Here is a 27136-nt window from a genome sequence, read left to right on the forward strand (position 1 = left end):
TGACTTTAAGCAGTGAAAGTAGACTACATGAATATGTGAACTCTGAAGGGATAAATGACCCAAAACTCAGTATATGTACTCGTATTTTCTTTTCATATACATACTTGCATCTTTATATGAATGTATGTATATAAAATGCACGGAGGTACTTTAATATGTTGTTAATTTCAATGTTATATCCATCAACTAAATCTATAAAGTTTTAATACTACTTTCTACAATTCCAAAGGATTCAATAGAACAATTCGCTTCCTCTATGGGTGGCATGCGTTGAGAGAGTGCTGAGCAATAAAAGACATACAAACATGGGTCAATAAATGAGAATCATAAAAGTGTCAGGACTGGGAAGTCATGAAGGGGCTGACATTGTCGGGTCGTTAAACAGTGGAAATAGGTGCGTGCCGAGGGTTGAATGTTTATAAATATAACACACCTTAATGATCGTTAAACAAGACTCATTAAAAACGTATAAAATGTGCATGCATCGTACATGTACGTACATATACATATATATGCATTTGCGCTGATGCTGTTGCGACTGCAACACCGAGCTTGCGTGAAACTTGCCTCCTCACGCATGAACTTGATTATTAGCCATGCAAAATATTTACATGTGTACATGGGTGTACTTTAACATCTCTGCCTTAATCGAAAAAAAAAAATAATATGCACAGTAAAAAAAGAATGTCTTGTTCCCGCCCGGGTTCGAACCGGGGACCTTGTGCGTGTGAAGCACACGTGATAACCGCTACACTACGGAAACACCTGACGGTCGACCGGCATAAAATTCAAGTCGTAACTTACGGCGACATTGCATAGATATCGAAAACGATTCACTTTTTCTTGGATGCAATTAATCAGTGTTTAATTTGCATATTTCCCAAATAGGAAAATTAATGACAACGTTAATAGACGCGAGCTTTATTTATGGGCATTGCGATAAGCGAGTAAAAGTGTTTGTGTTAGAAAGACGACTAGACAACTCGGCGGCCATTGAGACAGACGGCCGGGCCGCCTTGGCGTTCATTAGTTCTTGAACTTGTTTTTGAGGTCTTTGAACTTGAACTAGTGAAAACATTGCAGATGAACGCAACACGCATGTGGGATTTTTAATTGCACAATTTATAATTGCAAAACCTATGAATACTTGAACATTTTAACAAAATTTTAACAGGGATGCCAAGCTCTTCAATTTATTAAAAATAATATATGTAGTTAGTACACTTTGCCACTTTAGCTTTGTTTGTCTTATTAAATATTAAGGTAAGTGAAAGTAAGTAAGGTTCAAAGACTTAAGTTAAAAAACATTTTCTAAAAGCTAAAATTTATGTAGTATTAATCGTTTTATAGCGCCATTGGCCCATTAACTAATTGCTGATAGCCGCCTTCTTCAGTGGCTTATCTGCAGACCGTACAAGGGCAGAATGCTGCGTACCCAAGAAAATAAAAGGAGAAGAAAGAGCAACACAAGTAGTAAAGGTAAAATAAACAATTAGTATTACTCTTGCCAAAATCGATTGCAAATTACGTGTGCGGCGGTGTTTGATAAGGTACAATCACTTGGCATTTAAATTTCAGTTCTAAAATAGAAGTGGACACCCACAACGAATTCAACTGGCGATACAATTGACAAGAGAACATGGAAAACTAATTTGTGTGTCGCATGCAACAGACGATGCCACGGGATGGGAGAGAATTCTTCTGTGGCATTGGTCTCAATGAAAGTTGGCACCATGTTCATTGGGTTAGACCTTGACCCGAGTGTTGGGTATGGGATCAGGTTGGTACTGCGAGTGCAACGGTAATATGAAACCGCTAAAATACTTTAGAAGAGCCAAGTGATTGCAGTTTGGCTAACAACATTTTGCTCTTAACAAGTTTTTTTTGTTTTTGTTTTTGTGGGCCTGCGGGCGACGTGTTAAGAATTGTGTCTATCGCAAAATCTGAGATATGAGCAACAAGTTAGCCGGTTTCATCTTGGCCACAAGGCATCCGCATATCACTTGTCCACAGTTGTTGCTGTTGTCGCTTATTATTGACCAAGTTATGCTACAGCAATGTGTCATGTTGGCCCGCTGGCCATACACATCCATGTGGCAGGCAGCAACATGTTGCCAACGTTAACACAGCTGCTATTGCTGTTGTTGCTGATGCTGATGGTGATGCTGATGATGATATTGATGCTGCTGCCGCCTCTCTCCATATTTCACACCTCCCACAACGGGCGGCGGCGGCGTCCTCAGTGAAAATTCGCGCTCGCTCTCCCGCTGCAGGCGCCAGTCGAACCAAAACAGCTGGCCACACCAGACATGAGCCACTGCATCCAGATGAAGTTGCGCTCGCTGTTTCTGTCCCTGTCCCTGTCTGAATTGCGGCCCATCAGCAGCCCAATCGATCTTCATTGGAGCTATCTCTCTTTTTCTTTCGGCCTGTGTCTCTGGTGTCTTCTAGCATCTTCATCTTTATTAATCGGTACATTTATTTGATTATCTTGCCACAACCGCTGCTGCGGTGGATGGAGTCGACTCCACTCGCTGCTGAGATTTATGCTTCGGCCGCGTTATTTACGCGCTAATCATGCAACACTTTTCATTTTGACACGTTCGTTCGGCTCTCATAAAAGCACCGCCAGCGGTACGAGTAATTATGTAAATTTTTTAGCTGTTGCTCTTGTTTCCTTACCATTGACCATGGCCGGGGGTTGCATTTTATGATCTATGCTGGCCGATTCGTGCTTAGAAATGAACACAAATTGATAAAAGCAGCAATAGCAGCCCGAGCAACGAGTTTCGACTCTATTTTTACAGCCCGACACGATCGATTGAGTGGGAAACACGTCGCTAACATAAATTAAACCAACTCGCTACCCATACCTATTCCCACACCCGTACCCGTACTCGGAGCCGGCCGAAGGATCCCTGACCGGCCGGCCTTATTCCATCTGAAATTCCAGGGAAAACGCTGAAGATGAGGTCTTCCACTGCGCGTGTTTTGACACCAAACATCCGCCCAAAGCCGCAGTCGCATTAGTCGTATATGTATCAAGGGGTTCCAGCTTATCGTATGGTTCAAGGGGGAGAGTGAGGGGTGATGAACAGACGTTGATCTTGTTAGCAATTGCCGCTCATGCGCATGACTGCAATTTAAGCGCCATAAATTGTGTTCTCGGCGTTTGAACGCTGCTCCCATGTCAATGGTAATGTGTCAAAACTTATTGCAGGGTATTGTGGGGTATTCTGATAACTTGAAAGTTGTCATGTCATTTTCCTTAGCATGAGAGGTGGTCTCCCAATCGCTTAGTTTTGGTTAATTGGTTAACAAAAATCGAAAGAAATTAGTTTATTTCTATGAAATATAATAAAATAAATATCATTATAAAATGAGTCTTCTACAAATAAAATGTAAAGGATTTTGTTCCGTATTATCTTCGCTTAAATTCATTTTTCATCTCAGTAAATTCTTTGGCTATGAAATAATCTATATTTAATAACTATTAAATTATATACTCCAATTTTACTTGCCATTAAAAAACTTCCCGAATGCCCTGAAATATCTTTGCCAATCGACATAAGCCAATAAGTACAGTTACATGGAAAAAAGTAGACCTAAGACATTTATTACACTGTTTAAGAATTTTGTTGTAAATATTTGCCATTATATATTTAACAAATTCGAAATTGACGTTGTTAGCTTGAATTTCTAAGATCAATAATAAATATTAAGTTGAGAGTCATAGATAGGGTATTTTATTGTCAGCATTAATGACTTATTTCCTTTGTTGTTCCCTGGCCTGCACTTTCTGCAATGAGACGCTGCATTAGATGACTTAATAGGATTTTTCTTGTGCATGGCTTAGATTTAGTCTGGCAGTTGTTAAGTGGCTTTGAGTGCAACGAGAGAAAGGGGTAGACAACAGCTGGGCGGGGGGTCCATTGCTTTGACATATGCAAATGTTAAAACTAATTAAACAATCCTTCAAACAGCAACAGGCAACCCTGACTGGCATAAATAAGTCTTAAGTATTCGTAAATAGCGATAACAACATTTTTTATTTTTATATATAAAGCGAAAAGTATTTTCTAGGCAATTAATAACGACTGTACGACTGACAAACTGGTCGACAGTTGCTAATGAATTAATCAGTTCGGCTTCAGAATAGATTTGAGATCTGAGATATGGAAAATGAGATATGCGATCCGTGATCTCTGATCAGAAATCATTCAAAGAAAACACAGCGTAGGCATTTAATTACCCATGGACACATTATTACTGACAAATGATAATTGGTATTTGCATGACAATTAGAGTCGCTGTCGAGCGCTGATCAAGATCAGATCAAGCCAGGTTTAAGCCACGTTAACCAAGTTGGCGCCAGGCAGCTTTGAAATGTTGCTGTTGATCTTGCTCCATTGCTGGCGTCCCGAGACTAATGCAATTGACTACGCCTTGCACTTCCTGCATATTTGATATGCCTGAGATGGTATACCGCATACCACGATCATCATCGTCAGCATCATCATCATTAGGAAGGGAGGCATGATCAGTGACAAATATATCTTAATGCCCCAAAAATATACATATCATACATTTCACAAGATCGTATTTCATTGAACTTGACATTGAAAACAGCAACAACGAATGCTCTTGACTGTCAATCAGCTTAAGAGATCATTATCAATGCAACGATCCTTGTGATCGTGCTGCAGCCCAAAATGCAATCATTTCATTTTGGTCTTAAGTGCCCACAGCAACCAAACAATTTGAGTTTATTTTTGGGCATTGCACCCAAGCATTGCCCATGATTCACTCGGCAGAAGAAAAGGGAGATCCAGCAAAGTATCCAATTGCAATGCTGACAAGATCACGTACAAAGTGCAACTTGGCTTGGCTGTCAATCAAATACATTACATACGAGTAGTTTTGCGTCCCCCTTCTAATCTTAGGTAAAAGGGTTATTGAACTGGAATGCGGCTAATAATTAGAGTTAAGTAAGCTAAGTAAGTTGGAAAAGAGATGCTTTCAAGTAATCTATATTGAACATTTTTTTTTTTTTTAATTTTTCAATTTTTAAAAGTAATTTATAAGCAGGTCTGCATTAAATATTTTGTTAGTATATTTTTATATATGAAAAGATAATTTAATTTAAATATATATCGTATCTTTATTATCAGCTGCAAAAGATAGCAGTTTGAATTTGATTGCTATTAAATAATAATTATAATAATAAAAAAGTTAACACAGTTTCAAATGCTTTAAAGCATGATCTGTGGGCAATTTGATAAAATCAGGTTTTAAGTGGCTTCAATTACATTTATTATAATTATTTACAATTATACATATAAAGTCAAGTTTAAGGTGAAGACTCAATATTATTTAGCATTCACTTCAATAGATATTTTGGCTAAGACAGTTTGTTTATATTGCTAAACTTTTTAAGTCGCCCTCGTTCCACATAAGTGCCGTAGGGTGCCGTAGATTACGAATTTTTGTGAAATAAAAAATCGGTGCACCCTAATGTATATGCTGGCAGGTAATCATTTCTTTTAGATAAGCGTACGATAATGCCAAAAACAAAGCCAAAATAAATGCTTTCGATTATCTAAAAAAACTTTTGGCCGGTTTCCGATTCGTTTCATTATTTTTTTCTGTTTTGGCAGTACAACAACAACCACAATAGCAATCATTCAATCAATTTGTGAATACTGGAATGTGTGAGTCATCTAAATAACTAAATGCCTAATAGTAAGAACTTAAATCTAAGTGGAAATTCTTAGCGTCCATGTCCATTGCGATAGTCGGACCACTTTTTGCCCAGTGCCTGGTCACGTGCCTGTTGGCGTAGGACTTTTCCACTGCCCGTCTTGGGCAGCTCGGGGAGAAAGAAGACGCCGCAATGGAGCTGCTTGTGGGTGACAACCAGACGCTTCGCCACATACTCAACAATGTCCATTTCGGTGAGGCGACTGCCGGGTATTTTTACAACGGCGGCAGCAGCGGGATCACCATCGACCTCGTTCCACAGGCCAAAGACGCAGGCCTCGATGACATCGGGTAGCTCGGCAATGACCTGCTCCAGCTCGTAGGGACAGTATTGGGCGCCATGGAAGCGAAGCATGTCCCTTTTACGCTCGACAATGTGCAAGAAGTTCTCATTGTCAAAGTAGCCCATGTCACCGGTATGAAACCAACCCTGGTAGTCCTGTATGTGCTTCGATTCGTTTGGATTGCCGTAATAGCCATTCCACACTTTGCTATTATGCACCAAAATCTCACCCGTTTCGCCATGGCTCAAACTGCGTCCGGCATCATCAAGTATTTTCACTTTCACGCCAGGCACAATTCGGCCCACCGATGAGGGCTTTGCCACGCCCATATTTGCTGCCACCCCACCGCATTCAGTCAACGCATAGCCATAAGACATTTGTCCATTCAATAGATACTCCTGCAGCTTCAGCAGATTGGCCACATAGCAGTTTCCTCCACCGATGCTAATGAATCGCACGCTGTTCAATCTGTTCTGGCTGAGCGTAGGTGCCTTCAGTAGCGACGCAACCTGCTGGGGAACCAAGGTCAGCAACGTCACCTTGTACCTCTCGATCAGCTGGAGCATGTATTCCGGCGTATAGGCGCGATCACTGATGACCCGCGTCGAGCCGTGGCAGCAGCTGAAGAGCATGTTGAACAGACCCGGCGACCAGTCGATGGTGCTGAATGAAAGCAACACATCCTGACCGGTAACAAAGCTGTAAATGGGTAAGTAAGTCATTGCCAAGTTGTATATATCTATTCTCAATAGTTAAATTACCCGAAATCAAAGAGACAAGCGGAGTTCGAGATGCAAACTGCCTTGGGAAGACCCGTTGTGCCGGAGGTGCAGAGTATGGCCACTGTTTGATCACCGCCCAGCATGAGTGGTTCAGGTCTGCAAGGAACTGGGTTATCGAGTGGTTTAAATTGGCTGCCACTGCTACTCACACATAATACAGCTCAGTCTTGGTGGGCTCCAATAGATCCTCGATGCGTGACAGCTGCAATCGATGATCCTTGAGCGTATACACCGGAGCCTTAAGCATTTTAGCAACAACGCCGAGTCTCTCGTAGACGGAGCCATCACAGAAAATAAGCCTCGGTCGAGTGATGCAAAACAAATGCTTAAATGTGGCCTCATCATGCCAAGGGCTAACCGCATGAAATGGCGTGCCATTGAGCAGGCAACCCAAAACCAACGGCATCAAATAGGTGGTGTTGGTCCCAGCAATGCCAACCACATCATCCTGCCTCAGACCCAGAGCCTTCAAATGCTGGGCAATGCGTATGGCAAAGCTGATCGCCTCACCATTCGTTAATGCGGTGCCCTCCGTATCGGAAATCTGCAATCAATTAAATAACAAAGTAATTTCGCTGAAGTTTCGATAATCCATAAAGATAATTCTACCTGGCATAGACTTGCTGGATGATTGCGCATAAAGGCAAACAGTATTTTGCCAATTGAACAATCGGCGTCAAAGAAATGCGCCGGCCTTGGTCCACTCCATATTTTTGTATATTTATCGAACTGTGTGGTGGGTCCGCCTTCCATGTTGGCAACTGATAAGGGTCGTCGGTTTTTACGGGTCCAAGCGTCGCGCAAGTTGTTCAGCAACTGGCGACTGATGCGTGGCCAACAGCTTGGCAGGTCACTTATCAGTTACCCGTTACACGTTACCCTTCCAAACGGTTAGCAAACGTCACTTATCACACATTCAAGCCAAAAGCTCTGTAGATAAGCAACCTTAGAGATAAGCCCAACCCAAAGCTATACTAGATTGTCCAGCTGATAGCAAACGATGATAATTGAACGATATGATGGCCTTGACTTGGATTTCTTTACAGAGCTGTCTATCAATAAATCAATGTATCAATGCTTGATTTAAAAACTTGTACATTTATATATAAATATCATAAATAAATAGTTTAACATTGTGCAAGCATTTACTTATTTTTATTTGCTACGAACCTTTGTTTGAATGATCAACACGAGAGTTGTCTAACTGTCATGAAACTCGCAAGCAGTGCATATAAGCAGTACACAGAGACCCTTGCTCAAGCAGTGTACAGTAGTAGTTCCATTTTCTGTCGCTAGAGTGGTCACACACAAGCACACACAGCTGGGATCCGCAAATAGTTTATTCAAGCAGTTCTTAATATTATTTCAAATTTTTGCCGCTGCACATCAATGGCGACACTAATAGCTGTTTTTATTACGCTATTAAATTTGAGATTAAAATAATAATTATTTCGCTTAGATTCAATTCACTTTAAGGGCCGCATTTTAATATCTTAACATGTTAGATAGCTAATCTATTTCTTGACTCTATTTGACAGATTAGCAAATATTATTATTAGTATCTTATTAAACAATTTTCTCATTTTTTGCATCCGAGTGATAAGTATCTTGTCCTTTTAAACTGGTTGGCAATATATGAAAAAAAAAAATACAAGTAGGCTAATTATAAAAAGCTTCATTTTGTGACCATACCACAGCAACTTTTTGTGATGTAGCTTGATCATTTGTTTGGGTATATAAGCAGGATAACATGTATGAAAATCTTATAGAGAATTCCCGTAGAGACAGTCAAGAGTATTTGTATCATCATATATACTTTATTTATAGAATTTTATTTAATGCTTTATTTTCTATCCTTAATGTCGAGGAAATGCGCCTTTGTAGCTTGGCGATTTGTTTTTCCGTTAGCGCTGCGAATTAAATCGTCCACAATTATAACACCACCGTGCAATTGCTTGTACTTAGCGTCAGTGTGACTTTTCACATAATCCACTATATCCTGAGCCTCTATTTGAGAACCAACTTTCTTGACTACAGCGGCGGCTGCTTCGTCGCCGTTAAATTGATTCCAGATGCCAAAGACACAGACCTCGGAAACTTCCGGCATTTTAGAAACGATTTCTTCGATATCGCCCGGGTAATACATGATGTTCTGGTACTTCAGCATATCCTTTTTGCGATCTACCAAGTAGAGAAAACCGTCGTTGTCCATATATCCTAAGTCACCACTGTGAAACCACAGATTAGTGTCGCGTATTTTCTGTGACTCCTCCGGGTTTCCGTAATATCCGGCCCAATATTGACCATTGTAAACGCACACCTCGCCAACCTCATTCGGTCCTAGCGTTTCGAGCTTTTCGTTAATTATCTTCAGCTTGATTCCGCCCAACAAACGGCCAGTCGAGTTCGGTTTCTCGTCAAAGTTTCTGTTCATGGAAATGGGTCCCACTTCAGTAAAAGCGTACACCATGTGCAGACAGTCGGATAACAGACTGTTCCTTATTCGGTTCTGGACTTCTACGGAGCAATGACCTCCCCCGTATAGATAGTATCGAATGCTGTGCAAATTGGCTTGCTCGAATTCCTTACAATTGACCAACATCGCCATGTGGGATGGAGCCTGCAGCAGCCAAGTGACCTTATATTGTTCAATGACACTTAAGAGACGCACTGGATCAAACAGATTGTCGGCGATAATCCGTGTAGTGCTGTACACACCCGAGGTGATGGTGGTCATGAGTCCTGTCACCCAATCCAGAGTGCTGTGTGTATACTGAACATCATCGACTGTCAAATGACTGTGGGGATAATTAATTAAAAAGTGAGAAGGCATTTTTAATGAGATGTAGGATGTTTTGACTCACGTGCAGGTGCTGAAGATCTTGCGATGGTTGGTAATGGTTACCGCCTTGGGCGTACCCGTCGTTCCTGAGGAGCAGAGTATGGCCAGGGTCTGATCATTGCCGTGATCCAGGCGGGAAGGCGTAAAGTCGTCTTGGACAGGTGTAGCCAGCACTTCCTCAATACTTATGGAGTCCTTATGATGATTACGCATTGTAACGATCATAACATTTAGATCGGCAGTCGCTGACTTAACTTTCTCGTATTCCTCGCCGTCACAGAATACTATACGTGGTTTCGTAATGTTGAACAGCTTCTCAGTAGTCGACTCCTCGTAGCTGATGTTGAGTGAGTGAAAGGCGATGCCGTTGAAGAAACAGCCATAGACCACGGCAAATATATGCGTCGTATTTCTCGCCATGATTCCCACAATATCCGACTGGACCATGCCCAATCTCCTCATGAAGCTTGCCACCCGCATCGAGTTCAAATGAAGTTCCTCACGGGTTAGCACTGTGTTTTCAGTGGCTGAAATCTGTGAGGGAATCATTTGTAGAATCTGATGGTCAAGACCCACCGATTACTTACTTGAGCTGTGAGTTTCGGATGACGTTTCATTTCTTGGAAAATAATTTCGCCAATAGATAGATCCGGCGCGTAGTACTCACGATATGGCGAGCCACACCAAATCTTTTCTTCCGCATCGTAGGTGTTTTCTGGTTTAAAGCCCATTCTGATTGCAACAAGCTACTTTTGTCGAGTGCTGAATTGCAATGAATTCCGTTGGCTTTTATATCTGGAATGTAACTTGCTTGCTAATCTAAGATAGCGTACATACAAATTGTATACTCTCCGTATTTTCTAGCTACAAACTTGTTTATATATATGTAAGCTTAATCTGAGAGCGCTTTTATACTGAATGCAATTCAGATCGCGTTCACAGTGACTTGGCAGTTTTGATACTTGTTGCGGGGTTAAGGGGTCTCACGTGAATGCCAATTGAGTAGATTACACAAAATACATGTAATTATTTGCAAACTCTAGTATTCTTTATGTAGTAAACTGGTCTGAAATCAAACAGCGCAAGACCTGCTTTCTTCAGTTTCGATCAAACATCTAAATTTCTAGGTGTTGAATATTTTCATATTTTATTTATAGTTAACTGATGAAATTCTTATCAGTACGTAAAGATCAACTGACATCATGGTTATCTTAGCTGATGCAGCAGATTTAACAGGTTAATGTCCAAGTCATTTTTATGATATGTATTTTGCCGAGGTATATTATCATTACAAACAGTGCAAATTTTCCATGCTTATCAAGAGACATTGGTGTGATTACAATCTATGTAACTTTTTGGGGACATTCACGAGTTCTCCGTTGAGATAACTCAATGAACTTTGAGTCGCTTGTAAACAGTAAAAGTTTAGAATTTAGACTTTACTTTTCTACTTTAGAGATCACAAAATTAAAAAAAATAGAATTAATAAATGTTTAATTCATTTGACGAAAATCTCAGATCGTCGTTGTCAAATTAGCCATCCAAGTTGTGCTTCTCGAATGTAGTTTTGATAGTAGCATAGTTCTCTGGCAGTTCAACAGTACTTATTGTTCGAATTTGATGAAATAAACAAGGCAGATCGGAAATCGAGTACATATTATGTGTGTCACTAGATCCACACTATTAATATTGGTACTGACCAGTTATGTGCAGATGGGAAAGGAATTTTAAAATTTAAATTCTATAATAATAATCGGACATTTCTATTTTCCTGAATTATAATTGTTTTTTAGAGCCCAAATCAAATTCGGCACAATGCCTTGAGACGGAGGGAGGCATCTCTGACATTATACAGTATATATATTTTTGATCAACATTAACAACACAAACAATATAGCCATGTCCGTCTATCTGGTTTGATGAACACTTTGATATCAGCGCTTGAGTAACATATTAGGCACAATAAATTCTATGGGCAGATCAGTTTTTAAGACAGAACGCTTTTTTTTTTTGGTGATGAACGTTTTTTTATTATCGTGTATTCTTTAATTTATCGTGTGTATTTAAGTAAGTGTGTCTACAAGCGAAAGTTTGTTGAGGCAAACAAGAGTAATTGTAATGACATATTTATTGATTTAACTTCAAAAAAATGATTTATTTTCTATCCTTAATGTCGAGGAAATGCGCTTTTGTAGCTTGGCGATTTGTTTTTCCGTTAGCGCTGCGAATTAAATCGTCCACAATAATAACACCTCCATGCAATTGCTTGTACTTAGCGTCAGTGTGACTCTCGACATAATCCACTATATCCTGAGCCTCTATTTGAGAACCGACTTTCTTGACTACAGCGGCGGCTGCTTCGTCGCCGTTAAATTGATTCCAGATGCCAAAAACACAGACCTCGGAAACTTCCGGCATCTTAGAAATGATTTCTTCGACATCGCTCGGGTAATACATGATGTTCTGGTACTTGAGCATATCCTTTTTACGTTCTACTATGAAGAGGAAACCATCATCATCCATATATCCCAAGTCGCCAGTGTGAAACCAAAGTTTAGAGTCACGCATTTTCTGCGACTCCTCCGGATTTCCGAAATATCCTGCCCAATATTGACCATTATTGACACAAATCTCTCCCACCTCGTTTGGGCCTAAGCTCTCACGTTCTTCGTTAAGTATCTTTAGCATAAAGCCCTCAGCGATACGTCCAACCGAATTAGGTTTCTCATCAAAGTTCCAGTTCATAGAAACCATAGTTCCTGCTTCCGTAAGGCCGTATGCCATATGCATGCAGTCTGATCTTAGACTGCTCCTAACACGATGTTGAGCTTCAACGGAGCAACGACCTCCTCCGTAAAGGTAAGCTCGAATGCTGTGCAGATTGGCTTGCTCGAATTCCTTACAATTGGCCATCATCGCCAAGTGGGACGGAGCCTGAACAAGCCATGTGACTTTATATTGTTCAATGACACGCAGGAGGCGCACTGGATCAAAGGGATTGTCGGCGATAATCCTTGTGGTGCTGTACACACCAGTAGAAACTGCTGTCAGAAGTCCTGATATCCAATCCAAGGTGCTATGTGTATACTGAACATCATCGACTGTCAATTGACTGCAAGGATAATTAAAGGAGCTGTGAAAACTCGTTAGGATATGCATATAGTTATCCTGTCTTACGTGCTGGTGTTTAAGATCTTGCGACTGTTCGTAATGGTCACCGCCTTGGGCGTACCCGTCGTTCCTGAGGAGCAGAGTATGGCCAGGGTCTGATCAATGCCGTGATCCAGGCGGGAAGGCGTAAAGTCGTCTTGGACAGGTGTAGCCAGCACTTCCTCAATACTTATGGAGTCCTTATGATGATTACGCATTGTAACGATCATAACATTTAGATCGGCAGTCGCTGATTTAACTTTCTCGTATTCCTCGCCGTCACAGAATATTAGACGTGGTTTCGTAATGTTGAACAGCTTCTCAGTAGTCGACTCCTCGTAGCTGATGTTGAGTGAGTGAAAGGCGATGCCGTTGAAAAAACAGCCATAGACCACGGCAAATATATGCGTCGTATTTCTCGCCATGATTCCCACGATATCCGACTGGACCATGCCTAATCTCCTCATGAAGCTTGCCACCCGCATCGAGTTCAAATGAAGTTCCTCACGGGTTAGCACTGTGTTTTCAGTGGCTGAAATCTGTGAGGGAATCATTTGTAGAATCTCATGGTCAAGACCCACCGATTACTTACTTGAGCTGTGAGTTTTGGATGACGTTTCATTTCTTGGAAAATAATTTCGCCAATAGATAGATCCGGTGCGTAGTACTCACGATATGGCAAGCCACACCAAATCTTTTCTTCAGCATCGTAGGTATATTCTGGTTTGAAGCCCATTCTGATTGCAACAAGTTACTTTTGTTAAGTGCTGAATCGCAATCAATCCCGTTTGCTTTTATACCCGCAGCGTATCTGCTTGCGAATCTCAGATAACGTACATACATATTCTATACTCTCCGCATTTTCCAGTAACAAGCTTGCTTATAAATATGTAGTATAATATATCAATTGTCATGCAATTCAGATCGCGTTCATAGTCACTCTCTTATATTGAATCATGTAGGGTGGGGGAGGGGTTGAGGGGTGATTGCAAATTGTGAGGATCATTTTATATGCATTTAATTATATTGATAAGACTGCACATTGCATTTAACTTTTGCTATAAAGTTAATATTAATTTAATGCTATAAACTGGGAGGATAAAAGCTCATTAAACATTTAACTTCAAATCTCATCAACCCACTGATATTAGGAATCGTTCAAATTCTTTCAGGGAGAATTATTTGTATTATTTTGTTGTAATATGTAATGAGTAAGTAATAAGTAGCGCCAAGTATTAATTGGTACATACTTGTAATCAAACCCTGAATTTATGAAATTGTTTTTACTTTTGAAGATCAACGGTCCTCATGTTTATCTTATTTGTTGCTACAGATTCAAGTGGTAAATGTCCAAGTCACTTTTATTACATGTTTTTTGTTGTTGTATATTATCATTACGAACAGTGCAAAATTTCCATGCTTATCGTTTAAGAAGAAGCTTTGTCTGAAGACATTGGTGTGATTACATTATTTGTAACTTTTTGGGGACATTCACGAGTTCTCCGCTGAGATAACTCAATAAACTTTGCGTCGCTTGTAAAGAGTAAAAGCTTGGAGATAGAAAATATGTTTATTTCGATAGATTGTTCAGAATCTACTAGACGCATGCTTAATCACAATAACAACAAAGTTTATGGGGGTAACGAGTGTAATTAATTAAAGGAAAAAGTCCTATGAATCAGGTGTGTTTAATTGCTTAGCTGCCTTTAGATAGTTTTCCTTTACGGCTTTTCGATTTACCTTGCCATTGGCGCTCTTGGCCAAATGTGGCACAATCTGAGCCCCTCCATGTAACTGCTTATAGTTGACGGTCATGTGTTGAGACACAAAGTGCAGCACTTGAGAGGCATCGAGTTGACCTCCTGGCTTAGGGACCACTGAAGCAGCTGCAGCATCGCCTTCGGTCTCGTTCCAAATGCCAAAGACGCAAACTTCGGCCACTTCGGGCATTTGGGCGATCACTTCCTCGATCTCGTGTGGATAGTACATCATGCCCAGAAATTTGAGCATATCCTTTTTGCGCTCCACGACGTGAAGATAATTGTCCTCATCGAAGTAGCCCAGATCGCCGGTGTGAAACCAACCCTCCGAGTCCTGCATCTCCATTGTAGCCTTGGCATTTCCATAGTACCCACTCCAGTGTTGCCCATTGTGACAGTAGAGCTCACCCAGCTGATTGGGTCCCAAGGACTTTCCAGTGTCGCTTACCACCCGCATGCGAATGTTGGCCATGAGGCGACCCACCGACTTGGGCTTTGTGTGAGTGCTGTAATTGCAGGAGATGCAGGTACCCAGCTCCGTCATGCCATAGGCATTCCGAAGGATTCCCACTCCGCGCAGATACGACTGCATCTTCTGCAGCGTGGGCACCAGAGTGTGTCCGCCGGCGAAAAGAAGATGCCGTAGACTGCGTAACTGGGCGGCATTGGCACTTGGGCAATTGGCCAGCATGGCAATATGTGAGGCGGCTAACAAGGTCCAGCTTATGCTCTGCTGCTCACACATTGTTGTAAAGTGGGCGGGACTAAAGGGATCCTTGGAAATGAGACGCACAGTGCCGTAAACAGCCGCCGTTACGAGACTGATCAGACCCGTCAGCCAGTCCAGCGTACTGGGAGCATACTGTACGTCATCTGGGCTGAGATAGCTGGTGAATGTAAAACTTAAGTGATTATGACTCAAATGGAATAACTGGCTGGTGTGCTACCTTTGAGATTCAAATATCTTACGGCTATTCGAAATGGTTACTGCTTTTGGCGTACCCGTTGTGCCAGAGGAGCAGAGTATGGCCAATATGCGATCTGTGCCCTTGTCAAAGCTTTCCGGCTTGTAGTTGTCTATCAACGTTGTTTGGAATACATCAAGTATGCTTGCAACATTTGCTATACTGCCATCGACTGTTAAGATCTTCGTTCCCAGTGTCCTGGCTATATTCACCATCTTATCGTAGTCCTGAGCATCGCAGCAAATAATCCTTGGCTTGGTAATACCAAAGAGATGGCATATCGTATGCTCGTCCACATTGAAATTAACAGCATGAAAGGGAGTTCCATTGAACATACAGCCATAGGCCAATGCGGCCAGATGCGTTGAATTCCTCGCCAGGATACCCACAGTATGTGTCTCCTGCTTGAATCCCTGTTGTCGCAGATAAATGCTTACCTTGACTGCATTCTGGAGCATCTGGGAACGGGTCAAACGTGTGTTCTCGCTATGCGAAATCTGAAAGATTCGCAGGGGTTCAGATTGAAGCCGCCTGAAGATAATCTGACCAATAGTTAGGTCATCGTTGTAGAAACTTTGTTCACTGGCCCCGGACCAGATTTTATGCTCGGAATTGTAGCTTGTCGCCGGGTTTCCATTCAAGTCCAACATTCTGCTGCTTCTGATGCATCTGGTTGGCGGTCGAGTTCTATTTAAAGGTCAGCCAAACTGCCACTACTTCCCGCTGATCTTGACATAACTGAAACTGATAAATCCCAATGCATGAGACACGCGATCGTTTCCCCGATTATCGATGCTATCTATAGGTACAACGAAAATTAGTCGGCAATTTGTAAGGCTAAAGTGTCTGTTGTTTTCCAGCCCCTCCCCCCTTTACTGGTACTATCTCTATTCGATGTTGCATGACGCAGCATTTCTGGTGTGAGCCGTGTTGTGGGAGGTCGTTAATTATCGCTAGAATATTGAGTAATCTATGTAAACAATTTAGCCAGTGTTTCCAACTTTTTAATGGAGAACATAGCTGGAAATTTAAAATTGTTGCAAATTTTTGTTTAAATGGTACATTTTTTGCAAAACCATTTCTAGAAAGCTAAAGAAAATTTAAATTGCGCGCCACAATTCTTGAAAATTTCTTTATACTTCTTACAATATCTGATTGGTACATATGCGGGCACTGCTTACGACTGTCTTCAGTAAGCAGTCCGTGTCTGGTAACTAACATATGTTATTTTTCAAAAATAGAAGAAACCCATGTTAACTGTTTACTAGCCTGCTTACAATAGCTGGTTGCTATATACGCATGAACTGCTTGCCAAATAAGCAGTCGCTTACTGTTAACGGACCTTCAATTAAAATGGCAGCAATTTATTAATTTTAGAGTTGTCACAATCCCAATAAGAAAACACTTCTCAAAAACGTACATATTAAATTTTGGTTTTTATTTAAACATGCCATGTTGAGTATCTTTCTTTTTTTCCGTTCTTTTCTCTTTGTTTTGCTTCATTTTCAGTTATAAACATTTCACAAACATTTTATTCTGGGGTTTTACACATTTTTATTTTGTTTATTTGTTCGTGTGATGGCGATACAACAATTATCTCAACTATTTTGTATATTTATTTTACTAAATTTCACTTATGCATAAAAATGTTGCCGTTTTGTTATTTTCGAATTGTTTTTAGTTGGCGTTATTTTTGGATTTATTTTCCCATTGGGTTGCACTACAGCAAATTGTTCTTGTGTAAGTTTCACATTTCAACGCATGACCTATTCATTTATTATGTGATGATTTAATTTGATCTCAGCTAAATTTTTAACTATTTTGGTTTTCAGTTGTGTGTGTGTGGATGTGTGTGTGTGTGAGTCCACTTATTAACTCTATAAAGTAAGGGGATTTGCGGCGTTTGCTGATCTTTATTTACAATATGTGTTCACTAGAAGAAACTATAATTGAAGTTTTGATTGTTAAGAATGAACAGAATTGAGGCCCCTTTTGCTTGAAGATATGTGTTATGATTTAGAAAGTTATATTTCCATTTTTATCTATTTATTTTCACTTGTTTCTTCGCCTTCTCAATTCGTGCAATTTTATTTATAATTAGTTTAAGTTTATTGTGACTGAAACACTATGTGTGAGAGTGTGTAAGTAAGTAGTTGGTGTGAGTGTATTTGACTGTGAATGCAAAATGGATTAGGTTTGGTGTTGACGTTTAGTATATAGTATTAATATTAGTAATGTTTTGACTATTCTATCTGAACGCGTAAAGCAACATCCATTTGTTGATGTTGTTACAGTGACTTAACCTAACTACACATATGTTAACTTATGTGCTACATTTTCACGTTAAATGTTTAAGTTTAAGTGTTAAATTTCTGTTAGTTCATTTACTCAAAACTTGTAAGTCTTTTTGGAACGCATCTAGAAGTTGTGCACTTTTTATACCTAATTACCGTATAAGATACGTATGACATTTATTTATTTCATATTTTTCATTTAGAAACTATTTACATTGAAAACGTTTTTGGACTGACGCTGCTAAACAACTTTCTGCCTAAATGATAATTGACCAAATTGATGAACGATCGGCAACTGAAGGCAGCACACAACCTATGCCAAGTATTGATCTAGTTCTAAGATATTTCGTGTTGAACTGAACAATGGGCCAACTTATTGAGATTATCGCTCATTGCTGCAATTCATTTTCTTCTGCTTCAGCTTCTGCTTCTTTTATTTTTAATTTTTATTTATGATGTCCTAAGCTACGTGTTTTTTGGTATTCATTTAGTGTTCCATTTGGTAAATACATAGATACGTTTACAATCAACATTAATTAACACATATCAAACAACATCATACCCAACATTTGGCTGCTACGAGGCCTTCATTGATCGCCCAGACATCTGCTACTTATTTGCTCACATTTAAAACCCTGTATGTTCAATAGCTATAGCTTCATATACAATACAACTAGATTTGCGTCCAATTTCTATATACTTATACACTCGTATTTATCAGTAAATTATTTTCTCTTAGGTTTTTTTGGTTTTTAAATTTTATCTTGCTTGGCACGAATTTTACAACATTAATTTCCTTTCCATTTGAGGTGTTCTTAGTGACAATAATTATGTGGGTGCGTGTTATCATTGATTTTGATTTGATTTTCTAATTTTATATTTTCATATTTTTTTTTTTATATTTATCTTACCTTTATGTTTGTATTTGAAAATCTAAGCGAAAATATGAGTTAAAGCATATTATTGAATTATATTGAATAAATTGGATAAAGTAAAAAAGTAGAAACAAGCTGAATATAATAAAAATAATTATTTAAGGTAAAACTACAAAATAATACTTCCTGTTTTTTTTTTTTGGTATTTTAGGAAATTTACGTTTTTTGTTTGTCTTTTTTTTAATAGTTGTTACTGTGATATTGCTATGTAGAATTCAGTTTTTATTATTTGTTCAATACCGAATGTCGAGTACGGTTAATGCTTAGATATGGATTTGGCATTTTGATTACGAGTAAAAGGTCGAAAACGGCTAAAAAGAAGAAATTTCGAGCTGTAGTAACGGGGTTGGCAGGGCAGACAAACAACTCTTGTTAACTGCAGGACTCACTCCTCATACAAAAAGGCACTTAATAACAAAAGAATCTAAGGATTCAACTTATTATTATGGATGTGCTTCACTGGTTTTCATTATGTTTTGAATTGTGGATTATTGAATGATATTCTATTTGTATTGTCTGTTAATCGGTTTTAGGTTTTTGTTCATTAATTATAAGACTACGAATACTTAAAGAAAATAACTATGTTACTTGGCTTCGAGCATAAGAAGCATAAGTTCGAATCCTTGTTTAAATTTATTTATAATTTGTCTTTCTTCTTATGCCACGTTGCCGTAGATTATTTGATGACTGGTTATTCTATTTAAATATATATATTACTAAGAATATAATAAAAGAAGTAAAGCAAAATAGTAAAACAAAAAATTGCAATGGTTTTATTTGTCGTACAATATTTATTAAAATGTATTTAAATAACTACATGAATTAAATTTTCCACTAGTTGAAATTGCTAAAATTGAAAACAAGCAAAAAATTACACTAGGCATGTCAATAGTAAAAAATACTTGCAATACCCACCAGGTCCAGAAAAATAACTAGATTGTTTTTTGCCTATGCCGAATTGTAACATTTGCAAAAATGTTATGTATGTTAGAATAATAAAAGTAAGATAAAAGAAATATCTTCAGTGCCCTTACAAAAGTACCAATTCAAATTTCACTAATTTTTATCAGGTTTGTTTTGAGTGTCACTCTTACACTTCCTTTTTTTTCAAAATTAATTGCACGAATAAATTTACCCCTGAATGGTGTAAAAAGTAGAAAACTCGTTTTGTCTTGTGCTGTGTGTGCTTGAAATATGAATTCAATAAACAAAACATCAAAACATGTTATGTTTTTAGTTTTATTTTTAATTCGATTGTGAACATAATTGAATTTGCCTAGGATTTAATAGTTTGTAGTTGTCGTTGCTGTTGTTTGTTGTTGTTACCTTATTAGTATGTCTAAACTTAAATTTATCTACACACTTTCGTTTGTCATTTTAGAATTCGAATTGTATATAAACTAGTTTGTCTTAAAACTTATTGTATGAAATATTTACAAACTTCGACTTTTTACAACTAACTTATCAACTTTTAAGTACAAATTAATATTAATTTGTTTCGGAAAGTAAACTATTATGAACAAAACTTGTCTGGATTAATTTCTAAAATAATTAATTTAATTTTTATTAATATTATAACAAGTTCGAGAATTAAAACCAAATCGAAAGAGCAAGCGTTTTTAAATCGTTATCAAATCGTCTTGATAATATTTTCTATTTTAAAATACACAAATTTTCTTCGTTTTATGCTTTTTTGTTTTTCAATTTTTGTTATCTACTATGCAGTCGTACTCGATCTATTTAACTTACAGTTAGTTAATATCTGTTTCTTTTGTATTGTGTATAGTGGATTTGCTTGCCCCATTTGATTAAGCAAAGCGTTTACTGCATCAATATACAAAATACACACTCTCGCATGTATGAATGTGCGTGTGTGCGTTAACGCATATTAATATTTTCATGTTGGATTCTACATAGCCTTTTGTTATCAGGGACGCGCTTTAGAAGGTCCTTTTTGGAGTCAAATAATTGGAATCAAAAATCATATGCGAAAATCAAGCCAACAAATCGAATCGCAAACACAATTTTCAAATAAGGGTAGAAGTTGTAAATGAAAGTAGAAATAAAAGAGAATAGGTTAGTACATTTTTTAGTGTCGTAGTGCCATCGATTTCTATATAAAGTAATTTGTAAATTGGTAACGGCATTTACTCATCATCCTCCTCCCTGAAGAGATATGTGCTCCAGTAGACCAGATTGAAGAGCGCAAAGACCAGCGGGAATGTGATCCGTGAGATAACATCGATTCTCTTCGATCTAGAACATTGTCTTGGATAAATATTCAACAAGTACAAAACACATTAATGGATCATCTAGAGATTGGCTTTTTGATTTGTGATTTGTTTTGTTTTTCTGTGTGGCCTTTTAACAATTTTACTTTGATTTTTATTTCTTTTTGTTTGTTTTAAATTTAAAGGATATCAGCTATGTGCGAGAAACTTAAAAGAATGTGAAATTTATGGAGTGAAATACTATTAAGAACAAAGGCGAATCGGTTAACTAGAGGGTAGTATGGAATTGGAATGCGGTTCGGTACTAAAAGGATTATCATTTTTCAAAGACTACAACGAAAAAGTTGTTTAAAACAAACAAATCAACAGAAAGCAAAGTACATAAAAGAACCTTTCACTGTAAATTTTTAACTGTTGCAACATTTCTTAGCAATATCTCAAATATACTTGTTTTCATTTATTTCTGTTATATTGTTTTGAATTCCATTATTATATTCATTTATTAGATATGTAAATGACTTTTCAGTTGCTTCAGAAGAATAGATTTAATCAAATCGCCTTAAAGTATGCTTGAACTTTTCTAAAACCATTATTTACATAGTTGGATTCATCAAAGGTCGATTTCAAAGAATACTTAAATCTTACTGTTTGACTGTTTGTAATGCTGACTTTAAATTTACATACACTTTAGCTGTTTAGGGCAGGAAAATGTATACTTGAGTTTTGTTAAAGCATTTTGTTGCACAGTGTTATTAGCAGAAAGCATTAATGAAATTAAATCTTTACATTTACTTGACTGGACATTCGGGCCAGATGCAAATCATTTGGCAAGCATATGAAACAAAAGACAGCGAGCAAAAACGATGGCAAGCAGCAAAGCAGACGCAACTGATTCGGGTTGTCTTTAATAACAAGTACGAATACGAATACGTGTACGAGTAAGAGATCCAATTGGAGGATTTCAATTACTGTTAGTACTGTTTGTTAGTTAGTTAGTTAGTTAATTAGTTAATTAGCAAAAATTCAACAAGAGTTTAGATATAGATAGAGAGAGACAGAGATATACATATTCACAACATCAAAAAGGAAATCCATCAACTACTACGATAAACAACTAGATTGAATACTAAGGCCAAACGGTGTGGCACTGTTACCTGGTGGGGAACTTGGATAGCCAAGTCTTACAGCAGCTTGGACGTTTCGGTGGCTGCATATGCACCTCGCATTGGCGCAGCTTCTCCAGAGCCAGCGGATCACCGGGATGACGCACCAGCGGTTTCTGGAGACCGCCACCACGTGAATATTGCGATGCCGTTTGAGATGGAATTTTGATTGTAGTTGATGCAATGAGGGGTAGAGTCGCAGGCAACAATCGCACCACGGCACGATTACAAAATGGCAACGGAAAATGGTAATGGCAATAGCAATGGCAATGGCGATGGCAATGGCGATGGCGATGGAAATGGCAATGGCGGTGGCAATGGCATGTGCGTAATTTCATTTAATTTCGTTGCAATTTTTCATTTAATTCCAGTCGGTTGAATCAATTTGGTTGGTTGAGTGCCAGCAGCAGCGATGTTTGGTTGATGGTTTTCGAGTTGAAGTTGGAGTTGGAGTTGATTGTTGGATGTGTATCAGGTTGAGATTGAGTTGGTTTATATGTGGTTTGATTTTGGTTAGTTTTTTGTGGTATTGCACGTTTGAAAAAAAGTTATTTCAATTTTACGTTTGTTTTTTTTCAACGTGTGTGTGTGTGTGTGTTCAAGTGTGGGTGTGCGTTTGTATTTTTGTATTGTTTTTTTTTTGTTTAATAAAAAGAGGCAAATATAAAAGGAAATAGTTGTTTTAATAGTTTTATCATAAACATTTTGCAATAGCCAATTTGAGTTGGTAATAAAAAGAAAAGATTTGTTTTTTTTAATGACTATTGACACATTCTCAAATTTTGTTGAACTGTTTAGATTTCTATAAATACCTTCTTTTTGACTATATGACTTATGACTTTTCGAGACGGATACTAATCTTTCGTAAGTGTTTAGATTTCTATAAATACTTCGTTTTTAACTATAAAACCTGCTTCTCTACAGCAATACTCATACATACTTTCTGTTCAGTATGTTGGTAATATATCTATCAAGAACTCCAGCTTCTGTGAATATTTTAAACTTGGCATTAATGTCTTTATTATAGTTCAAATGTTGTTATATCTGATCCTCTTCTATCAAGCGTATACTTCCTTGGTAAAGGATGACTAGGTTACTCCACTATCATAATCTTATAGCTATTTAATTATTGGCAATTCGATAGTAATATAAGCGAACCTATACAAATACGAAATCTATCTTTTTTCTGTAAGTAGTTTTCATGTATTTAGCTACATTTCTGTAATGTTATCCCAGTCTACTGCTAGTAATGAAGTTGGATCTGTTTGTGAAAAATGTATTAATATATAATTGAAAGGTAAGTACCATTGCAAATGTTGCATTGCTATCTGTATCGAGCAGATCTGAAGCGGCATCTAAACTGGCCTGCTCCAAATCGCGACGTTTCTTTTTCATATTCTCCTTATGCATGTCTGCGGCCCGATCCGTATATGTTGCATGTGGTAGAAGATTTTGGACAAGAATTTATTTGTTCCACAAAAATTTTGAAAGTCGATAGACATTGCAATTGTTTTTGGTTTTGATGTAATTTACAGTTAAGTTTAATTAAGTTTGTAATTGTTTTCAGATTTGTTTAGTTAAGATGCATAGCACATATTTATACAGTTATACAGTTAGATAGCGACAGAGACAGCGAGTGAGAGAAAGAAAGAGAGACAGAGATAGATAGTCACACATACAGAAACATTAAACCGTTTAAAGTGTTTTCAAAATCAAAAATTTTTAATCAAGTGCATGAGTTTTTGTTAGAGATTCAGTTGAGTTGGGTTTGTGTTTTAATCAAAATTATAAATTATTATGTGTTAAACACAGAAATGTAACAAATGTTCAGTTTATGTACAAGCATAGACATCGGCAAAGTAAATAGAAAATGTTATGATAAATAAAATCAAATGGAAAATTTGTCAATATATTTGTTGAAACATTGGTCCAATTTGTAATTTTGTTTTTGTATTTGGTTATATTTTTTTCAAACGCGTTGTTTAGTTGTTTTGTGGTTTGGTTGGGTATGCGTATGTTTTTGTGGGTGTGTGAAGTCGATGAGTGTGAGGGCACAATGAAATAAGAGAGTAAAACGAAACAAAAAACATGGATTAGTAGAAATATATACATTGAAATCATTTTGGAGATACAATATTTATCAGGCGTGCTCTACCAATCTCTAAAATCCCAGAAGCAAATCCTAAAATTCCCATTCAATTTTTTTAATACATTTTACAAGTTTTAAATGGAATTCATATTTATATATAAATGTGCCAATAATTAAAAATTTGATGAACAATTTACGTCGATTTGGCAGCGGATTATTTTTGACGACGGAAATATTACTGAATAGTTAAATCTGTCATATTTTTTTTCGCTCTATTGCTTTCAAAATAAATTATCATTGAGATCTGTAGAGATTCGTGGAACACACCTGTCTATGGATGAAAACAAAAGTAAAAGAGAAATGATATTTAAAGAAATGCTACTAGCTACAGCTAAAATCGTTGGGCTTTATCGTAATCGTAGTACTAAAAATTGGTTAGTATTTATGGACCAAAAATCAGCTTGTATTTTGCCCAAAAACTGTGTGCCACGCCGAAGGTGTAGAGTAGCTCGCCTAGCTGTGTGTGTGTATCTGTAACTGCAGTATCTTTTGCCTTTGTCTGTGAGTGAATTAATCTGTGTGCTTGTCTGTGTGTGTGCGACAGTCCGTTTATTTAGTTCATTTAATTGTCAGTCATCGTATGCAAATATATGTATGTATATGTAGGTATACACACAAAATACGTTACAAACACGCACGTATTTATCGTCGTTATCGATACAAAAATAAGTATTATAAAAAAGGAACAGTAGTAAAAATAGATAAACACCATCGATTAATACATTTATAAGTTTGTTAAGAAGCATATCAAATCTCAATTACTAGCTTTATTCGAACCTGAGCGGGAGGCATAGTTCACCAGAGCAAATTCGAGTAGTGCCCCAAAGACAAACGTCAGACAGACGCCGGTCCATACATCAATTGCCTTTGTATAGGAAACTGGAGGCAGTGAGGCATTAATGCCCGATGTTTGTGTGGCCATTGTGAGCAATGTGGTAACACCTGAAATTATTCGATTTCATAATGTAATTATCAATTTATATATGTACAATTTCTATCACTTAATTAACTAATGAGTAAGAGACAATAATTAAAGTTATTATTGGCAAAATGTATCCGAAAGTTACCACAAAGTCACAAAGTCTCCTAAGAGAGTTGAGTTCAGTTGGTTTCAGCTGGAAGTTGGAGCCATATTTAGCAGCACTTACCTAACGATACTCGCGCTGGCACTGCGCCTTGATCCAGCCAGAATGATACCCATGAGACAATGACCAACATACAGCATGGTATATAAATTTGTATTAAGTAATATGAGAATTCTCGCTTGAATAGTAGATCGACTTTGAGGCAACTGTATTCACCTATGAGTATACAAGGTATATAAATTGTGTCAAACTCAAAATGTATGGGAGGATATGTACTCGATAAAGGCGTTTTTATTTTTTCTATTTTCAATTTCATCAATTCACACATACACGCACACATACAGATGCGCACAGAGCGGCATACACACATACATACATATGCATATATACACAGCTGGTTTTAGAAAAATGAGTTACACACATGAAGAACATACACACATTTCCAATATTATAATAAGTACATAAAAAAATAGTCATCCAATAATTGAACAAATAAATTGTTTCTTGCGTTTACAATTTTGGCAGATAAAAACAACGAATCAAAATGATAAATTTTACATTTTCATTTTCTTTGTATCTTATGTACAGGAAATAGGTTTGACTTTAAATAATAATATGCATAGAGTAAGTGGATCGGGGGCATTGGGTTAGGTGTAGAAGAAATGTATTTACACAAAACAAGAAAAAAACAGGAAAATATAAGATAGAGAGAGATAGAGACAGAGACAGAAAGACACTTAGAATGTGAGTTGGAAATTATAAAATGGCATCATAGGCAAAATGTATCAACATCAATTCAATTTTCTGACTTTTGCAACAAAATTCTTAACGGAAATGAAGTTCGTAGGCTTTGTGTGCTATTGTTTTTGTTGTTGAAGCTGTACTCGTTGTACTCGTTGTTGTTGTCGTTGTTTTTGTTGCTCCTGTCGCTGCTACATCAGCTTCCGTTGTAAACGCCCCCACATGATTGCCCACGCCCCCTGCTTGTGCTTCATTTCCGTTAATTTGTTGGCAGTGCGTTCCATACTCTTCAAGACAAAGTTGTTTATTATTTTACATTCTCATATTTTCACTTTCATTTGATATTTTTATTCAGTTTGCTCATTAAATTCTCTGTGCTTCTCATGTTTGCATTTAGCTGCTGCGTGGTTTATTTGCCTGGCTTTTTGGGCCGCCTCTTACTGGGTACTGGTTACAGGGTACTGGGTACTGGTTACTGGTTTCTGGGTACTGGTTTTGGTATTCGCCATCACGTCAGGCTTATATCGCACTGAGGTCGCATTGGTTTTAGCCCGGCTAAGGCGGTATTTACTCGATGCCATCAATAGGTTTGCACTCTGTTTGCAAATGCATTTCTCATACTCGTTCAGCATTTTCAATGAATTTAGCTTTTCGTATTAGGTCTAAAGTATCGCCCAGTTTCTCCATTAATCGCTCATAGAAGATATAAAATTAATAAACTTTATGTGAGCAACTAAGTTCAAGGCGAGCTAAATGAAACAACTACGCAACGTCTAAATGGGTCAAAAGTATGTTCATAATAATATATCTTTAAATGATTTGAATTTGTTAATTGAATATTGAAGGAAATATGACAACAGGCTCATGCAACTGTTTAATACTGGGATGAGCTAAGCAAATGGATTTAATGAATGATGAACATATCTATTGACTGAATGTTTATGAGCGCTATTTAAGTGAATAGGAGTTTAATGGGGCTTTAATGATTTGGTGAT

At 37.8% G+C, this 27136-nt stretch overlaps 5 protein-coding genes and 1 non-coding gene across 10 annotated transcripts in view; all 6 read right to left on the reverse strand.

The window, feature by feature from the left end:
* Positions 1-690: 690 nt before the first annotated feature.
* On the reverse strand, positions 691-763 carry Trnav-cac. Its single transcript has one exon. It is a non-coding gene; the product is annotated as a tRNA-Val (tRNA).
* Positions 764-5289: 4526 nt separating this feature from the next.
* LOC117790464 (4-coumarate--CoA ligase 3) lies at positions 5290-7636 on the reverse strand. The gene is made up of 4 exons (XM_034629919.1): positions 7436-7636; positions 6976-7370; positions 6806-6922; positions 5290-6743 (listed from the first exon to the last, which is right to left on the reverse strand). Exons 1-4 carry the CDS (start codon positions 7577-7579, stop codon positions 5771-5773), a joined length of 1629 nt encoding a protein of 542 aa, XP_034485810.1. The 5' UTR covers positions 7580-7636; the 3' UTR covers positions 5290-5770.
* Positions 7637-8621: 985 nt separating this feature from the next.
* LOC117792203 (4-coumarate--CoA ligase 1-like) lies at positions 8622-10424 on the reverse strand. The gene is made up of 3 exons (XM_034632243.1): positions 10256-10424; positions 9691-10202; positions 8622-9624 (listed from the first exon to the last, which is right to left on the reverse strand). Exons 1-3 carry the CDS (start codon positions 10397-10399, stop codon positions 8670-8672), a joined length of 1611 nt encoding a protein of 536 aa, XP_034488134.1. The 5' UTR covers positions 10400-10424; the 3' UTR covers positions 8622-8669.
* A 1353-nt stretch (positions 10425-11777) lies between these two features.
* On the reverse strand, positions 11778-13579 carry LOC117791959 (4-coumarate--CoA ligase 1-like). The gene is made up of 3 exons (XM_034631901.1): positions 13411-13579; positions 12846-13357; positions 11778-12780 (listed from the first exon to the last, which is right to left on the reverse strand). Exons 1-3 carry the CDS (start codon positions 13552-13554, stop codon positions 11823-11825), a joined length of 1614 nt encoding a protein of 537 aa, XP_034487792.1. The 5' UTR covers positions 13555-13579; the 3' UTR covers positions 11778-11822.
* An 857-nt stretch (positions 13580-14436) lies between these two features.
* Positions 14437-16193, reverse strand: LOC117791533 (luciferin 4-monooxygenase). The gene is made up of 2 exons (XM_034631322.1): positions 15526-16193; positions 14437-15465 (listed from the first exon to the last, which is right to left on the reverse strand). Exons 1-2 carry the CDS (start codon positions 16191-16193, stop codon positions 14490-14492), a joined length of 1644 nt encoding a protein of 547 aa, XP_034487213.1. The 3' UTR covers positions 14437-14489.
* Positions 16194-20919: 4726 nt separating this feature from the next.
* The window catches only part of LOC117790178 (glutamate-gated chloride channel), a 35727-nt gene continuing 29510 nt past the window's right edge, over positions 20920-27136 (reverse strand). Inside the window, exons 8-12 of one of the 5 annotated variants that reach the window (XM_034629502.1) lie at positions 25464-25616; positions 25093-25257; positions 23472-23578; positions 22158-22282; positions 20920-21028 (exon numbers count right to left, since the gene is read on the reverse strand). In XM_034629502.1, coding sequence (XP_034485393.1) covers positions 20920-21028; positions 22158-22282; positions 23472-23578; positions 25093-25257; positions 25464-25616 — 659 coding nt within the window. Of the gene's footprint in view, positions 21041-22157; positions 22317-23471; positions 23579-25077; positions 25258-25463; positions 25617-27136 lie in introns of all 5 variants that reach the window. The other 4 variants (XM_034629500.1, XM_034629501.1, XM_034629499.1 and 1 more) reach the window with 4 other exon arrangements.

The sequence above is a fragment of the Drosophila innubila genome, assembly GCF_004354385.1.
Source record: "Drosophila innubila isolate TH190305 chromosome 3R unlocalized genomic scaffold, UK_Dinn_1.0 2_E_3R, whole genome shotgun sequence".
Lineage (NCBI taxonomy): Eukaryota > Metazoa > Arthropoda > Insecta > Diptera > Drosophilidae > Drosophila > Drosophila innubila.

What these genes read in the sequence shown, in the direction of transcription:
- LOC117791959 (XM_034631901.1), bottom strand. Translation starts at nt 13,554, where the DNA reads ATGGGCTTCAAACCAGAATATACCTACGATGCTGAAGAAAAGATTTGG. An exon ending in ATCCAAAACTCACAGCTCAA is followed by an intron (nt 13,358 to 13,410) that starts GTAAGTAATCGG and finishes ATTCCCTCACAG; the next exon opens with ATTTCAGCCACTGAAAACAC. An exon ending in AAGATCTTAAACACCAGCAC is followed by an intron (nt 12,781 to 12,845) that starts GTAAGACAGGAT and finishes TTATCCTTGCAG; the next exon opens with TCAATTGACAGTCGATGATG.
- LOC117791533 (XM_034631322.1), bottom strand. Translation starts at nt 16,193, where the DNA reads ATGTTGGACTTGAATGGAAACCCGGCGACAAGCTACAATTCCGAGCAT. An exon ending in AAGATATTTGAATCTCAAAG is followed by an intron (nt 15,466 to 15,525) that starts GTAGCACACCAG and finishes TACATTCACCAG; the next exon opens with CTATCTCAGCCCAGATGACG.
- LOC117790464 (XM_034629919.1), bottom strand. Translation starts at nt 7,579, where the DNA reads ATGGAAGGCGGACCCACCACACAGTTCGATAAATATACAAAAATATGG. An exon ending in ATCCAGCAAGTCTATGCCAG is followed by an intron (nt 7,371 to 7,435) that starts GTAGAATTATCT and finishes AATTGATTGCAG; the next exon opens with ATTTCCGATACGGAGGGCAC. An exon ending in GCTTGTCTCTTTGATTTCGG is followed by an intron (nt 6,744 to 6,805) that starts GTAATTTAACTA and finishes ACCCATTTACAG; the next exon opens with CTTTGTTACCGGTCAGGATG.
- LOC117792203 (XM_034632243.1), bottom strand. Translation starts at nt 10,399, where the DNA reads ATGGGCTTTAAACCAGAAAACACCTACGATGCGGAAGAAAAGATTTGG. An exon ending in ATCCGAAACTCACAGCTCAA is followed by an intron (nt 10,203 to 10,255) that starts GTAAGTAATCGG and finishes ATTCCCTCACAG; the next exon opens with ATTTCAGCCACTGAAAACAC. An exon ending in AAGATCTTCAGCACCTGCAC is followed by an intron (nt 9,625 to 9,690) that starts GTGAGTCAAAAC and finishes TTATCCCCACAG; the next exon opens with TCATTTGACAGTCGATGATG.